This window comes from Salvelinus namaycush, chromosome 5, assembly GCF_016432855.1.
Source record: "Salvelinus namaycush isolate Seneca chromosome 5, SaNama_1.0, whole genome shotgun sequence".
Classification (NCBI taxonomy): Eukaryota; Metazoa; Chordata; class Actinopteri; order Salmoniformes; family Salmonidae; genus Salvelinus; species Salvelinus namaycush.
The window spans coordinates 40,607,996-40,625,747 of record NC_052311.1 but is presented as its reverse complement, the minus strand read 5'-3'; the positions used below and the strand labels follow the sequence as shown (position 1 = coordinate 40,625,747).

At 42.1% G+C, this 17,752-nt stretch overlaps 1 protein-coding gene across 1 annotated transcript; it reads right to left on the bottom strand.

Annotated features, from left to right (window-relative positions):
* Positions 1-1,588: 1,588 nt before the first annotated feature.
* Positions 1,589-17,528, bottom strand: LOC120048270 (receptor-binding cancer antigen expressed on SiSo cells-like). The gene is made up of 7 exons (XM_038994114.1): positions 17,250-17,528; positions 13,370-13,464; positions 12,975-13,053; positions 12,587-12,739; positions 11,888-11,995; positions 7,432-7,526; positions 1,589-3,909 (listed from the first exon to the last, which is right to left on the bottom strand). Exons 2-7 carry the CDS (start codon positions 13,450-13,452, stop codon positions 3,792-3,794), a joined length of 636 nt encoding a protein of 211 aa, XP_038850042.1. The 5' UTR covers positions 13,453-13,464; positions 17,250-17,528; the 3' UTR covers positions 1,589-3,791.
* Positions 17,529-17,752: the final 224 nt, after the last annotated feature.

Below are 17,752 nucleotides of genomic sequence, written 5' to 3'. Positions count from 1 at the left end.
TTCCTAATATGAACTGTAACTCAGTAAAATCTTTGAAAGTAGTGTTACATGTTGCATGTACATTTTTGTTCAGTGTTTATCAAACAAAAAATGCAATGGCTTTTCAGGCTGTGTTCAGGCTGTGTTCAATGTCCCCTGGGCAGTTAACAATGGAAGTGCATTAGACCTGCCAGAGTGGAACTTCCAAAGCTGCAAGATGGTGGGTCTGAGTCCGACCATCTTTGAAGAAAGGTCACGCCACAGATCAGCAGAGACTGTTTACACACACAGACTATGTTTTCACATGTCACGTTACATCTATGTTTGTGTGAGGATTAAAGTAAATCTAATCAACCGGCAGACTGATGCATTGAGACTGGAGTTGGAATGAGAAGCCCCATGCGATGCTAAATAACCCATTTCCCCTACTGCCATATGGGGATGTTCCATTACATAACCATGACCCTCTGTTCATTAGAGTGCAAGCAGACTGATGAATCATTCCATCTGCTGTAATCTCTCTCTGCAACCAGGCCTGGTAGCAAAGGGAAGGTTGAATAATATGGGGAGGGAGGGTGGAGTCATGCTGCGTTCTTAACCAGTGGGAAGTGTACGAATGGCCCTCCAACAGGTAATTACTAGTGGGAAACTCATTTATCATCCTGAGCTCTCATTTCTCTCACCTGCTGACCTCTGACAACTACTAATGAACTTACCTTGATAACAGCATTTTTGGCAGTTAAATACAATTCAACTTTATTTATAAAAGGCAATCTGGTTTTTGAACATAATTTGTTTACAGGCATGATAGCTGAACTTTTAGTTTATGGTTTAATCAGCTTGTTGGCCATTAGCCAATCAGCGTTTCTCAACTGTTATTTATGACTTCACAACTGGTAAATTCCCACCTCCCACTTGGTTACAAATGCAGCATTAGCTGAGTTCAGGGCTGTCTCAATTTGTCTTTCTTTGATTCCATGCATCCTATCTCCCCGCATCCTTCTCCATTGTATTGGAGGAGACGGACCAAGGTCCCTCCCCTCTGACCTTCTCCAATGCATTTTGAGGAGGTGAGGCGATCGGATGTGAGGAATCAAGGAAAGATGGATTGAGATAGTGCCAGAGAGAGCTAGTAGTGGTTAACATAACAGCAGGATCAAATATGGATAATTTACTTAGAATGGCTATTACTGACACAGATGAGACAATTTCATTTTTACAATGGACAAATAATTATAATTCTGCAGGAACAGAGCAGATTATCCCTCAGAGATGTCTACCCCAACTCTTCCCGAAAAACTGATGAGTGAGACATTTCGTTCCTAAAAGTAGGTCATGATCAGTCTTTGAGTGGTTTGGTCAAGCGGGGGTGTTTTTGAGAGACAGTGAATTTGTGATGATGATGTTACATGTCTGACCTTGGATTTGAACAGCATTTGAAAGGAATTTGCCTTGCACGAGATTAAAATGCCCTATTAATCTATTTAGAGAACAAGCATATCTAATGACACTGGGCTACATGCACGTACAAGGTTTATTCATAATGGGAGTTTTTCCTCATGCAATAAATCGTGGGTGGTTCAGAGAAATAATATGACTTGAGTGAATCTTGGGAGGACATTTTATTCCAATACTAAAAATGCATGTTCAATCACACATGTCTGAAAAGAACAAAAGTGATTTAATGCTGATTAATCTTGAAATTCACTTGCTTCATTGGTTTTGTATCTTTGTTTCTGTCATGGACTCTAATATTGGTTAACATTTAGACACAATTGAAAAGGGATCCAGAGATTTACCATAAAAAAATAAGGAATGTGCAAAAAGGACCAGATCTTTATTGACAAAGAAAGACATATTCATGTATCCCCATCATGCTGACTTTGATAGCAATTGGGAAGAAGAATTTGCAAAGAAAGCAAAAGGACAAAGGTCAGCAGTATTTTCATAATTGTCTGTGGCTAACAATCTCTTTCTTCCTGATCCAATGTTCCATGCAATGGGCAATATAATACTATCAATATTCTCTATTATCAATATCATCGATATCAATATTCTCTGAAAAACAGAAATGAATCCCTCATTTACCACAAAGCCCCACCTAAAATAACCATGAAAACACCACAATGTTTAAAAGGCATCGTTCATTCAGACATTCAATATAAAAACGACTTTTGCCAGAATCCCCATATTATATACAGGATACCCCACTGATGGTACCAGGAAAACACAAATGTAGAAAAGGGACTATCAATTGTTATTCTAATCCAACAGGTCTGTTTAATTGCAAATGCCTTATGTCAGTTCTACAGCTCCATCTCTGCATATATGTTTCCATGGCAACTAGACCCTCCTGCTTGACATTCCAGTCTCATACACCGGTTGCTGGGCACTCGCACACAACACACACTTCCATCACAAAAATTGCCACTTGATTCGACATCGATTGACCATACCAAAATCATATTGATACGTAACAGGTTATTTGGTCCAGGCAATGCAAAAGGCTTTAACTTATGAAATCTATTGACCGATTCTGTTATTAACCATCCACAAATTACAGAGGGGAGCACAGAGCTTTGCATCTTTTTATTTGCTATGATCACCAATCAAGGATGTGAGTTGGCCATGTCTGATAACCAAGCTTTCTCAGATAACACAGAGACAGAGTTTGTATGCGTTATGCTGCATTGAACGTGTAAAATAAAAAACAATAAAAAAAAAACACATTCAACATAATAACAAAGACAAAAGTCGTTAAAGAGTTGCCGCTTCTATTTTGGTGTATTAAAAAGCAGGGATAAGAACAAGCAGGAAAATGTTTTGACTATTCAAGATGTCAAAGATGTTGAGCCTGGCAGATCAGTAACCACAGGATTACCATAGGAATCCACAGCTAACTCTGGAGTAAGGCTCAATTCAATTCCTAAATCCCGTTGACAGTGTCCACACCTTCAGTTTGAAACTCTTCTTTTTAAGCCTTCAATTCAAATGTGCAATTCCAGTATATTGAAGGCTGTACAGTAAAAGTACATCAGGAATATCAAGCAACGTCAATGAGAGAATGTGTTTTTCGAACAATGATGACGAGAAAAGTAATTAAAAAGTACAATAACCAAGCCAACAAAGGGATGTATGTAACTGATACACAGTGAGACTTACATTTAATTACACACCTTTGTCCTTCATGTTATAAATAAGACAATGTCAGAGAAATAAGTCTCTTTTGAGAGTCCACTTGTACTATAGGTACCAGTATATTTACACATATTCCTGGGAAATACAAATGGACAACTCAAAACTATCTACTGAACCCAGAGTCATACTTAGCCAGAGTGACATGTGATACCAAGTCTCTGACATAGGGCAATACCAAAGAGCATTGCACAGAGTATTTACTGAACCCTTCAGATTCAATAAAGTATGGTCGCACGAACTGCAATTAAATCAGGGTAGTGTTCATTCAGCGCAAAACAGAAGAAAATGGACTGATACAGGGAGTGACTTCCTGGACTTGTCAGATAAGAAATGCTCATTTCCGTTTTCCGTTGCGTGCCCTAATGAACACATCCCAGGAATGATGTGCCTTCCGATAGCTGAATGCAACAGTCACTGAACAAACATCACACTGGCCAAGCCGTGCCTCGAATGATGGCTGGTGGACAGAGATTTTTTTTTTTTTTAATGACAGCTGTGTGGAGTAGAGATGATCTTCGTGTGGAGATGACTAGAGGATGGCGTGATGACGTTTGTCTCAGTGTTTCTTTTTTTGCCCTCCGGCTCAAGGGATGAGTGCTCAAAAAAAAAAAATGTTACGAGAGCTTGACAGCAATCTTCTGGTCCTTCTTCATCATCCTCTGAACCTCCTTCTCCATCTTCTTCCTCTGCTGTTCCATGGAACGCTTTTCTCTCTCGGCCATCTTCTGTTGTCTGGAAGACAGGGAAACGACACAAAAGGTATGAGTTTAAAAGGATTGCAACAAAGCTCATTACTACGCTTTTTGAGAGCGCAAAGGGGATGGTTCACAGAGGTAGAGAGAAGAAAAAAAACTCATAAAAAGATACTGCCAGACAAGTTTCCCTGAAGCCAGAATTTTCTTTGTGCAAATAATGCCGTTCTCTCATGTTGAAGCTGTGTTGAACATTCTTAATATACTGCCACCTGCTGGATAACAACTAAACTTGTAGATCTCAACTATATGACAGCAATATGACACTGAACATGACAGGAGTTTCACATTGAACTAGGGCTGTCCCCAAATAAAACAAATATTGGTCGACCTTGAGTCTAGTCAATTTCTAAACGTGGATTCTTCCATAAAATGACACATCCTATGTGTTTTAATCAAATAAACTATACGCACTGAGCTTATCTGATGCGTTAAGTGCACCATTTGATGAAATAATTAAAAGACACAAATGACTAGAGGGGGTACGACCGCATTTGATTGTGTAGGGCCGGGCTCAGACGTGCTGCGCTGAAAAAAAAAGACAGAGAGTGACTGTGTGACTTGCAACCGTTGTCTCCCTCTCCTCCCTGCTGCAGTGAACACCACAGAACAGCAACAGTGTTAATTGCACTGTCCATGTTGCTGAAGCTGCAACATAATTACAGCCATTTTTGACTGAAAAGTTCTGTTACTGACATCCCTAACTTGTTTAGGAAAAACATTCCCTATTCCCTCAACCCTTGCTCTAGTTGTGTGACAAATGTATGCATCGCATGCACGTGACCAATAGGGCCTGACCTATAGCATATCATAATCACATCAATAAATTGGTTATAACAAACTCCGAACACATGTGACAGCAAAATGGATGCGGAGGACGGGACAAATAAACTCGAAATGGGGGGAATGTTTTAATGGTTGCTCGGGAGGTAAAGGGGAAGTCAGATGTGTGGAATAAATGTGACTTTTTGTGGAAAATATTGGAGATCAACAAAAATAAGTTTTATTTGTAAAGCCTTTATTACAGCAAAGACTAAAAAAAGTCACATTCATTTGTGAATGCAACTTCCCGAAATGGAGTGGTTTATTTATTGTTTACAGCAGTTATTTTATTTTAAAACGAAAAATGCTTGATTGCATTTCAAATCTCGAATGACTCGTATGCCGTGTGATGACATGACCAAATGGATCGATACAGTAGCCTATATAAGTATTGAAATACAGGCCTAAGTAAGTTACGGTATAAAGACTAAACAGGATGAGCTTTTAGGCCTACAGCTCGATGGTGGTTATACAAGGCTGTTATATAAGCTTACTAATGACAATGACATTACTTATTATTATAATGATGATCATAATAACAATAAGAAGGAGATCAAGAAAAAGAAGGGTCATTATTATAAATATTATTTTTCCTGACAATTTGGAACAGTATAAAAATAAATAAATAAATAATACGTTATACCAGAGGCGCTGTGTAAAGTGTAAAGCTTTTATTACAGCATAGCAAAGAATAAAAACAGACAAATGTGAAATTGTTTATCCGACATGTTTTGGTTGCGTGAGGCTTGGTGCATTTAACAGTTAGGCTATTGATTATAGACCAAATGAAGTTGGGGTTTCCTCTCTCCTCAGATGTCTTAGAAAATTAAGACAAGGGTTGTTTTCTCATCACCTAACTCCGTTGCTGCCTCCGCCCATTGTTCGCAACAGTGGTGTAAAGTACTTAAGTAAAAATACTTTAAAGTACAACTTAAGTCGTTTTGGGGGGTATCTGTACTTTACTATTTATATTTTTGACAACTTTTAATTCACCACCTTCGTAAAGACAATAATGTACTTTTTACTCCATACAATTTCCCTGACACCCAAAAGTACTTGCTACGTTTTGAATGCTTAGCAGGACAGGAAATAGACCAATTCACACACTTATTAAGAGAACATCCCTGGTCATCCCACTGCCTCTGATCTGTCGGGCTCACTAAACACATGCTATGTTTGTAAATTATGTCTGAGTGTTGGAGTGTGCCCTGGCTATCCGACTTTTATTTATTTTTTTATTATAAAACAAGTACAATGAAAACAGTGCCATTAAGGTATCTTTTACAATTGGTTACTTTTTTCACCATTGGTTCTCAACACCAATATGCTGGTTAACTTTGATATTACTCACATAGCAACATGGTCTAGGAAAAGGCGCCAATTCAACAGTGCACTGATGTGTTCCAAAACCGCAGAGAGTGACTGCTATCCAACACGGGAGGAAGCGCATTTGTTATAAAATAATATCATATTTATTAATGTTGCACCATTGTTCTTATGAAATATAACCATATACATTTCCATTCTAGATGATTTTGTGGTGCCAACTTTGTGGCAACAGTTTGGGGAAGGCCCTTTCCTGTTTCAGCATGACAATGTCCGCGTGCACAAAGTGAGGTCCATACAGAAATGGTTTGTCGAGATCGGTGTGGAATAACTTGACTGGGCTGCACAGAACCCTGACCTCAACCCCATTGAACACCTTTGGGATGAATTGGAACGCCGACTGTGAGCCAGGCCTAATCGCCCAACATTGGTGCCCAACCACACTAATGCTTGTGGCTGAATGGAAGAAAATCCCCTCAGCAATGTTCCAACATCTAGTGGAAAGCCTCCCAAGAAGAGTGGAGGCTGTTATAGCAGCTCTATATGAATGCCCATGAGTTTGGAATGAGATGTTCGATGAGCAGGTGTCCACATACTTTTGGTCATGTAGTGTATATGTTTGGTCTCATTGAAATAGAGTAGGCTGCCAATGCATGGGTGGAGAATCACTGGCAGTTATCTATACAAGGAAATGTAATACCTGAATATGATTAGGCTATAGTTTACTACATTGCCTAGAAATAAATATTTATAACCCATATTTGTCTTAGTCTGAAAATCTTCCCACTCATAAAAAAGGTAGGCTATGAAAATAGCTCAAGAGAAAGTGCAAGTCTCTCCAACTCTGCTCTCTTCAAACTACTAGCATATTGGCTGATACAGCCCAGTAATACCGATAGCTTAATATAAATGGGACACGTGAGAATCTCAGGTAATTTAACCTAGGCCATTTCTTGGGTTATTTTTGCTCATTTTGATATTGCCTAATGGTGCAAAATTGCTGGGACCATGGCTGGCAAGTGAGCTGCATCACATATGCCTAAAATAACATTGCAGATCTGCAGTTGGGTTCAGAACCAGTTATGAGGTAGCGGGTGGGAGCAGGATGAAGCAATCAGTCCCGCGCAGACTACATTAAACCAGTTCCACTGCTCCCCCCCCCCCCCCCCCCCCCCCCCCCACATTGTTCCCCTCCAATCAGGGACTTATTTAGACCTAGGACACCAGGTAGGTGCAATTCATTGTCAGGTAAAACAGAAAACCAGCAGGCTCCAGACCTTGTAGGGTAAGATTTGAATACCCCTGCTTTAGACAATATAATAAGAATAAGAACAATAATAGAAAGTGCTATCACCTGAGCACTAAATCGGCCTCCCAGGCAGCATCTGACGACTCATCCTCCCAGGCGTTGGTATCCTCGTGCCAGGTATCCATGTCTCCAAGCTCAGACTGTGGGACAGAGAGGAGGACAGGAATACAGTCAGGACACAGCCACTGACACAGTATAGGATGGCAGTGGGACCTAACCTCCATTAGCAACTATTCTTCACACCGCTATAAACCTTAATTCAACCTGAATACAGAGAACTGTGGCCCTGGAGGACTTGTGCACTCCTGGAAATGTGCACTCCTGGGAATGAACAAATGTCACAGCACTGGTCCAACTAAAACAGACTACTTTTGAGATGGTGAACTGAAAAGAAACCCAGACTTCATCATAGTGCAGTGGTGAGCTGGTCTGTAATCCTTGAAACAAGATATTGGACAGGCGCTGGCTAGCTTCTCAGCTTTTGGTGGCTGAGGTTTCGAAATCTGGAAACAGTGGATGGAGCAGTGCAACCCCTCTCAAAGCCCCTCCCCAGCACGTCCCCTTTCAAAAGCCCCCCCTATGTTTAGAAACCAGGCTGTACAACAATTTTAGGATGTTATCAGTGACCATTCAAGTTAAAAACCCCATCCTAACTTCAAATACCACCTTTGCAAAAATCGGTATTCATCAAAATAATTAGTGACGCTAATCCACCGTACAAGGAGATCACCTCAACTCCATCTTAGAATCAGCAGAGACCAACAGATGATAATATAAATGTTAACAGTCTGTCACAAGAGACGAGTGGTACAGTGCCTATAGAAAGTCAACACCCCCTTGAACTTTTTTTTCACATTTTGCTGCCTTAAAATGTAAGAAGGGCTTAAATTAGACACAACCTACTCCACAGTTTTGAAATGAAAGTTATAGAACATTTTCCAAATTAAGAAAAAATTGCAAAACTGAAGTATCATAATTGGATAAGTCTCCACCCCCCCTGAGTCAATACTTGGTGGAAGCACCTTTGGCAGCCATTACAGCTGTGAATAACTTGGAATAAGATTCTTCCAACTTTGCACAACTCTTAGGGCAACATATATCCATTGTTTTTGTTAAAATTTCTCAAGCTCTTCAAATTTGGTTGGAAATATTTGATGGACAGCAATATTCAAACCTCGTCTCTGATTTTTTAAAGCAGATTTAAGTCAGGACTAAGACTAGACCACTCAGTAACACTCAACACCTCTTGGAAAGCCTTTCTAGTGTGTCTATCCCAGGGCTAGGTTTTCAGAAACTGAACGCAACAACATTGCATTCACTCCATATTACTGGCCTGTATAACAAAGTGAAAATAAATAAGCCCGTGTAAAAAAAAATCCACTGCAAATGATCCACTCTGTTTGCAACAAGGCTGTTAAGTAATATTAAAAATGACAGCGTTGGTTCAAATCCAATACAACAAAGTGAAACCCTCTCTATTTCCAAGTATTGTGGTGGCAGCATCATGTTATGGGTATGCTTGTCATCGGCAAGGACTGCGAATTTTGTCAGGATCAAAAAGTTAGAGGAAAACCCGACTCAGTCTTCTGTACCCTAAAACACTTCTGCGAGCAGTCCTTTCTAATCGACCTGGCCCGGGTATCCTGGAAAGATATTGACCTCATCCCGTCAGTCGAGGATGCCAGGTCGTTCTTTAGAGGTAATTTGCTCACCATCTTAGATAAGCATGCCCCTTTCAAAAAATGCAGAACTAAGAACAGATATATCCCTTGGTTCACTCCAGACCTGACTGCCCTTGACCAGCACAAAACATCCTGTGGCGGACTGCAATAGCATCGAATAGTCCCGACGATATGCAACTGTTCAGGGAAGTCAGGAACCAATACACGCAGTCAGTCAGGAAAGCAAAGGCTAGCTTTTTCAAGCATAAATTTGCATCCTGTAGCTCTAACTCCAAAAGGTTTTGGGACACTGTAAAGTCCATGGAGAACAAGAGCACATTCTCCCAGCTGCCCACTGCACTGAGGCTAGGTAACACGGTCACCACCGATAAATCCATGATAATCGAACATTTCAATAAGCATTTCTCTACGGCTGGCCCTGCCTTCCTCCTGGCCATGCTTTCCTCCTGGCTACTCCAACCCCGGCCAACAGCTCCCCCCCCGCAGCTACTCGCCCGAGCCTCCCCAGCTTCTCCTTCACCCAAATCCAGATAGCAGATGCAAAACCTGGACCCGTACAAATCAGCTGGGCTAGACAATCTGGACCCTCTCTTTCTAAAACTATCCGCCGCCATTGTTGCAACCCCTATTACCAGCCTGTTCAACCTCTCTTCCGTATCGTCCGAGATCCCTAAAGATTGGAAAGCTGCCACGGTCATCCCCCTCTTCAAAGGGGGTGACACTCTAGACCCAAACTGCTATAGACCTATATCTATCCTGCCCTGCCTCTCTAAAGTCTTCGAAAGCCAAGTTAATAAACAGATCACTGACCATTTCGAATCCCACCGTACCTTCTCCGTTGTGCAATCCGGTTTCCGAGCCGGTCACGGGTGTACCTCAGCCACGCTCAAGGTACTAAACGATATCATAACCGCCATCGATAAAAGACAGTACTGTGCAGCCGTCTTCATCGACCTGGCCAAGGCTTTCGACTCTGTCAATCACCGTATTCTTATCGGCAGACTCAATAGCCTTGGTTTCTCTAATGACTGCCTCGCCTGGTTCATCAACTACTTTGCAGACAGAGTTCAGTGTGTCAAATCGGAGGGCATGTTGTCCGGACCTCTGGCAGTCTCTGTGGGGGTACCACAGGGTTCAATTCTCGGGCCGACTCTTTTCTCTGTATATATCAATGATGTCGCTCTTGCTGCGGGCGATTCCCTGATCCATCTCTATGCAGACGACACCATTCTGTATACTTCTGGCCCTTCCTTGGACACTGTGCTAACTAACCTCCAAACGAGCTTCAATGCCATACAACACTCCTTCCGTGGCCTCCAACTGCTCTTAAACGCTAGTAAAACCAAATGCATGCTTTTCAACCGTTCGCTGCCTGCACCCACCCGCCCGACTAGCATCACCACCCTGGACGGTTCTGACCTAGAATATGTGGACAACTACAAATACCTAGGTATCTGGCTAGACTGTAAACTCTCCTTCCAGACTCATATTAAACATCTCCAATCCAAAATCAAATCTAGAATCGGCTTTCTATTTCGCAACAAAGCCTCCTTCACTCACGCCGCCAAACTTACCCTAGTAAAACTGACTATCCTGCCGATCCTCGACTTCGGCGATGTCATCTACAAAATAGCTTCCAATACTCTACTCAGCAAACTGGACGCAGTCTATCACAGTGCCATCCGTTTTGTTACCAAATCACCTTATACCACCCACCACTGCGACCTGTATGCTCTAGTCGGCTGGCCCTCGCTACATTAATTAATTGGTCAGTTAATTGGTCACGATAACAACACCCACCCGTAGCACACGTTCCAGTAGGTATATCTCACTGATCATCCCCAAAACCAACACCTCATTTGGCTGCCTCCTTCCAGTTCTCTGCTGCCAGTGACTGGAACAAATTGCAAAAATCTCTACTTGCACATCATCATCTGCTCATTTATCACTCCAGTGTTAATCTGCTAAATTGTAATTCTTCGCTACTATGGCCTATTTATTGCCTACCTCCTCATGCCTTTTGCACACACTGTATATAAACTTGTATTGTAACTTGTAACTTGTATTTTTGGCTTGTTTATTGTTTATTCCATGTGTAACTCTGTGTTGTTGTCTGTGTCACACTGCTTTGCTTTATCTTGGCCAGGTCGCAGTTGTAAATGAGAACTTGTTCTCAACTAGCCTACCTGGTTAAATATTTTTTTAAACATTTTTTATAATAATAAAAAAAAATATATATATATATATATACCCTAAACCTGAGATATACTTAACCTTTTTCAGGGAGACAATTACACACATTTTAATGCCAAAGACACACCAGAATGGCTTTCCAAGAGGTATTGAGTGTTCCAGTGTGGTCTAGTCTCAGTCCTGACTTTAATCTGCTACAAAAAATCTAAGACAAAGTTTAAATATTGCTGTCTCTCAATGATCCACAGCCAAATGTTATGGGTTTGAGAAATTTTGACAAAGACAATGGATATGTTGCACTAAGAGTTGTGCAGAGTTGGTATAATCTTATTCCAAATTATTAACAGCTGCAATGGCTGCCAAAGGTGCCTCCACCAAGTATTAACACAGGGGAGTGGAGACTTATCCAATTATGATATTTCAGTAGATTTTTCTTAATTTAGAACATTTTCTATAACTTTCTTTCACTTTGAAAATGAGGAGTAGGTTGTGTAGCTCTGTAGGAAGAACAAAATCTAAATCTCTTTTTAGATTTAATTTTATGGGAGCAAAATGTGAAAAAAAAGTTAAAGGGGTTGTAAACTGTCTATAGACACTGTACATTGGACAGCGCTACACTAACTCACAGATGGCTGGATGAAGGAGGTGTCCTGAGTGGCTGCCAGTCTGCTGGAGAAGCCCGCACTGCCGTCGGGTACCAAGTAGTTGAGGGGCTCCCTCTTCTTCAGCACAATCTGGGGTGGGGACAGAGAGAGAAGGAGACAAGCTAAAATTACTAAGACGCAACAATATGATACGGCATGACTACAAGCAGCAGCGTGGCCAGCGATATTGTCGACAGAGTGTGAGGCAAGAGGCCGCACTCATCATCACCAATACAGATACTGTTAAGCATCAGCGCATGTGCACCGGAGTTTTCTTCACTCTCTCATGCCATGTGATAGCTGGGTGATAACAAATGTTGAACAGTGCAGCCTCGCCCGTTAGACTATTTTTGTTTGTGTTGGGAATTACCCTGCTCCTCCCTTTTGGTAAATGTATATTGCTAAGTCTACCTTCAATTAGTGTTGAGAAATGCACTTAAAGCTGGAATCTGTACTTATTGAAAATGCCTCTTCCATTTGGGATATTTCAACAACAAAAAAGTTACGTCAAACAACAAACACGTTTTTCCCCTCGGACATCATTGCAAGCGCATCACACCACGCTGCTGGACACTCCTCTCCTGAGTTTCAACTAAACAAAACAAACACAACAACAAAAGATGCTGGGGCGAACAGTGGCACTTTACACAGATTTCAGCTTTAAATGAAGACCCAGCCTACTTTCTGTGTTTTCCTGATGGTGGGAGCCATGTCTTTGAAGTAGTCTGGTTCCTCTTCCTCGCCAGGCTGAGGTGGCACGTTGCCGTTACCGCCCTCGATCTTGATACTTGTGGGACCTTCTTCATCCCACGAGCTCCATTCTTCAATCTCTGGCTGCACATGGTTTGGTCAAAGGTGTAATTAAGTTTATTGTAAAAATAATATGACAAAATAAAGAGAAAGCATTTAAGTGTGCCATAATGTAAACACTGACTGTTGGTTGCACAATAAATGCTTGATGATGTAATTAAGGACAACAGGTTTGTTAGGGATGTAAAGGGAATCGACTAAGCACTTGCCTCATGTTAGCAAGAATGGGCTGTAGCTTATAAACGTGTATATCACTGACCTGTTTGGGCACCGATGAAAAATCAACCGTCGTTGGAAGAGATATCTGATCACCGCTCAGCTTACGCAACCTCCCAGATCTATGTCAAAAAACACAATGTGCTTACCATCAAACTGTGGGCCACCACAAAAACATACATTTTAGAGCAAAGGTATTCCATGGGATGCAATTTTCACATGCAAATAGGATTTGACTTCTATGCTAATGCATTTGGTTGTCCTCAAGGAATAACGTTCCAGGAGATTAACATTCATTTCAACTAAGTAAAATGACTGGAAATCTTACACACTGTGGCTTTCAGATTTGACTAAATCTATGCCAGACATAGTCTGACACGGCAAAGGGTTCTAGATCGGTTTTGCCTCTTTCAATTCAACATAATGGTTGTTCCTTACCTGCATATCAACCTTCTGAAGAATGAAAGGAAGGTTGCGAGCCATGTGCAAATCTTGAAAAGGCGAAACTGAGAGATGGCCATGGTGAAGTTGAGCTAAAAGGAGGACATACCATTGTTAGCAAATCCATTGCATTTATAAATCAGAATTTTCCAGCAAGACTGTCATCAACATCGATCTAATAATGAGTAAGCTTGCTAGCTGTTATAGCTTTTGTCATTAGCATAGCTAGAAAGTTAGCTAGATATTTTCTTCCAGGTTACTTCTTCCTCCTGGCAAGTTAAAGAATACACACGTATGTGTCATAATACCCATAAAACCTAGTGGTCCAACAGGGAAATGGTTCCAATTGTTTTTCCACCATTAATACATTTTTCCCATAGAGGATTTTAGAAACACTTTAAATAAGGACTGTATTTCGTGTAGGCTTACCCTGGCGTGATGTTTTGATAACCGTGTAAATCTCTCTAGGACAAGGTGACTTTCATCAATATATCCGCCTGTATTTACCCACCAAAAATGAAACGCTAAATAGCTGCTAATGTAGCTATCATAAAGAACTACAAATGTCATGATGATCTGGATGACTGTTAAAACCGGGGCAAAGGTAAGCAATCTCTGGATGAACTATCTAATGTTAGCTAAATGTAGTAATGAACAAATTGGCTACATTTCTTTAAATGAGAAATTCTGTGAACGGTCTTGTGCAACTTTAAAAAATTGACAATGCCTGTCAGCAAAGGTTTCAGCTGGAGATGACATGCAGGAGCTTGCAGGGATTAAAGAAGTCTCGAGGTATTGCTCTCCTGAGGAAGAGTACCTTATGATAAGCTGTCGACCGCACTATCTGTATTATTCGTAGCCGTCTATTTACCAACCACAAATCAAAGCTGGCACTAAGACCGCTCTCAACCAACTCTATAAGGCTATAAGCAAACAAGAAAATTCTCAACCAGAAGGAGTGTTCCTAGTGACCGGGGACTTTAATGCAGGCAAACTTAAATCAGTATTACCAGCATGTCACATGTTCAACCAGGGGGGGGAATCCAAGACCACCTTTACTCCACACACAGAGATGCATACAAAGCTCTCCCCCGCCCTCCATTTGGCAAATCTGACCATAATTCTATCCTCCTGATTCCTGCTAACAAGCAAAAACTAAAGCAGGAAGTACCAGTGTCTCGCTCAATACGGAAGTGGTCAGATGACGCAGATGCTACACTACAGGACTGTTTTGCTAGCACAGACTGGAATATGATCCGGGATTCATCCAATGACATTGAGGAATACACCACCTCAGTCATCGGCTTCATCAATAAGTGTATCGAGGACATCGTCCCCACAGTGACTGTACGTACATATCCCAACCAGAACCATGGATTACATGCAACATCCTCATCGAGCTAAAGGCTAGAGCTGCCACTTTCAAGGAGTGGGTAACTAATCTGGATGCTTATAAGAAATCCCGCTATGCCCTCAGACAAACAAAGCGTCAATACAGTATTAAGATTGAATCCTACTACACCGGCTCTGACGCTCGTCAGATGTGGCAGGGCTTAAAAACTATTACGGACTACAAAGGGAAACCCAGACGCGAGCTGCCCAGTGACGCAAGCCTACCAGACGAGCGAAATGCCTTCTATGCTCGCTTCGAGACAAGCAACACTGAAGAATGCACGAGAGCACCAGCTGTTTTGGATGACTGTGTGATAACGCTCTCGGTAGCCGATGTGAACAAAACCTTTAAACAGGTCAACATTCACAAAGCCGCTGGGCCAGACGGATTACCAGGACGTGTACTCAAAGCATGCGCGGACCAACTATCAAGTGTCTTCACTGACATTTTCAACCTCTCCCTGACCGAGTCTGTAATACCTACATGTTTCAAGCAGACCACCATAGTCCCTGTGCCCAAGGAAACGAAGGTAACCTGCCTAAATGATTACCACCCCGTGGCACTCACGTCGGTAGCCATGAAGTGCTTTGAAAGGCTGGTCATGGCTCACATCAACAGCATCCTGGAAACCAATTCGTATACTGCCACAACAGATGACGCAATCTCAATCGCACTCCACACTGCCCTTTCTCACCTGGATAAAAGGAACACCTATATGAGAATGTTGTCCATTGACTACAGCTCAGCGTTCAACACCATAGTGCCCACGAAGCTCATTACTAAGCTAAGGACTCTGGGACTAAACACCTCCCCCTGCAACTGGATCCTGGACTTCCTGACGGGCCGACCCCAGGTGGTAAGAGTAGGCAACAGCACCTCTGCCATGCTGAATCCTTAACACAGGGGCCCCTCAGGGGCGGGTACTTAGTCCCCTCCTGTATTCCCTGTTCACCAACGACTGCATGGCCAAACACGACTCCAACACCATCATTAAGTTTGCCGAGGACACAACAGTGGTAGGCCTGATCACCGACAAGACGGCCTATAGGGAGGGGGACAACAACCTCTCCCTCAATGTGAGCAAGACAAAGGAGCTGATCATGGACTACAGGAAAAGGCGGTCCGAACAGGCCTCCAACAACGATAGGGCTGAAGTGGAGCGGGTCAAGAGTTTCAAGTGCCTTGGTGTCCACATGACCAACAAACTATCATGGTCCAAACATACCAAGACAGTCGTGAAGAGGGCACGACAAAACCTTCTCCCCCTCAGGAGACTGAAAAGATTTGGCATGTGTCCCCAGATCCTCAAAAGGTTCTACAGCTGCACCACCGAGAGCATCCTGATCGGTTCCATCACCACCTGGTATGGCAACTGCTCGGCATCTGACCGTAAGGCACTACAGAGGGTAGTGCGAATGGCTCATTACATCACAGGGGCCAAGCTTCCTGCCATCCAGGACCTATATAATAGGCGGAGTCAGAGGAAAGCCCAGAAATTTGTCAGAGACTCCAGTCACCCAAGTTATAGACTGTTTTCTCTGCTACCGCATGGCAAGCAGTACCGGAGCGCCAAGTCTAGGACCAAAAGGCTCCTCAACAGCTTCTACCCGCAAGCCATTAGACTGCTTAACAATTCAGCCTCCACCCCCCTCTTGTACACTACTGCTACTCACTGTTTGTTTGTTACCTATGCATAGTCACTTCGCCCCCACCTACATGTACAGATTACCTCAACTAGCCTGTACACTAACTCGGTACCGGTGCCCCCTGTATATAGCCTTGTTATTGTTATTCTTATTGTGTTACTTTTTATTTTAGCCTACTTGGTAAATATTTTGTTCTTCTCTAACTGCACTGTTGGTTTAGGGCTTGTAAGTAAGCATTTTACAGTAAAGTCTACACGTTGTATTTGGTGCATGTGGCAAATAAAGTTTGATTTGATTTGTAGTTTTGCATGTCTACTTTGATGCTACTTAGCATTCGAATCTGAGAGTAAATAGTTTAATGTATTGGTAAGTCACATTGTCAGAGATATCCATGGTTATGAAAACATCACACCAGGTTAAGCATACACAAAACACAGCCCTTATTTTGTGTTTCTAAAATCCCATATGAGAAAAATGTATGTTTGAAAAACGATTGGAACCATTTCCCTGTTTGACCTCTAGGTTTTGTGGGTATTGTGACACCACCACTGTGGGGCTCTATTGCTGCATCGTCTTATGCCCCATTCAAAACAACTGAGAACTCAAAAACATACTAGGTGAAATCACGAGGTCAGTGATCTTCAGATCGGTGCTCTGGAAAGAGGTCCGAGTTCCAGAGTTAGATGACCGTTCGGATCTATTTTTTTCTATCGTATATCGTTGAGTTCCGAGTTGTCTTGAACGGGGCATTCTTATCAAGTCCAGGTAGTTAGATTTTTGTCTGAAACGGATATAGAAAGGTAGCCACAGTCTTCATAGCTAAAATACAGACACTCACCGCACAGATCAATATGCTTGCTTAGCTGACAGCTGGCGAATCAGATGTGGCCGTCCCCAGAATTCATTTATTTGGCTAGCTTAGCAAATGAGCATACCGGTATGCAACGTTTTTTTCCTTGTAACTCTCACTCTAGAAACAACACACTTGCAATAATGATACCAGTCATATCACAGGCGTATGTGTCTAACAGCTGCTACCTAGTATCTGTTTTCATAATTTATTCCAGAAACATTTATCGCTTCTTCATAGCCTCATGGCTGCCATCTTGAAACAGAGGAGATGATGTGGAACTAAAGCCGTGGCAAGAGGCACCCTCAGCATCGCTGTGCTTTGGTATACATTTGTCTTCTGCCCCCCAATGGTAGAACACATTATAGGACTTTGGCTTTATTTGTCTTCCCTGAACGAGCTGTTATGTGAAATGTAATAAGCTAAACAAAACAGTATTTGGTTAATAAAAGCATAAATGTCATCCAGGCAAACTATGGATTTATTATGGC

Coding starts and splice junctions, on each gene's coding strand:
- LOC120048270 (XM_038994114.1), bottom strand. CDS start 13,452: ATGGCCATCTCTCAGTTTCGCCTTTTCAAGATTTGCACATGGCTCGCA. Junction 13,054..13,369: donor TTCAGAAGGTTGATATGCAG/GTAAGGAACAAC, acceptor TTTTTGACATAG/ATCTGGGAGGTTGCGTAAGC. Junction 12,740..12,974: donor TTTCATCGGTGCCCAAACAG/GTCAGTGATATA, acceptor AACCATGTGCAG/CCAGAGATTGAAGAATGGAG.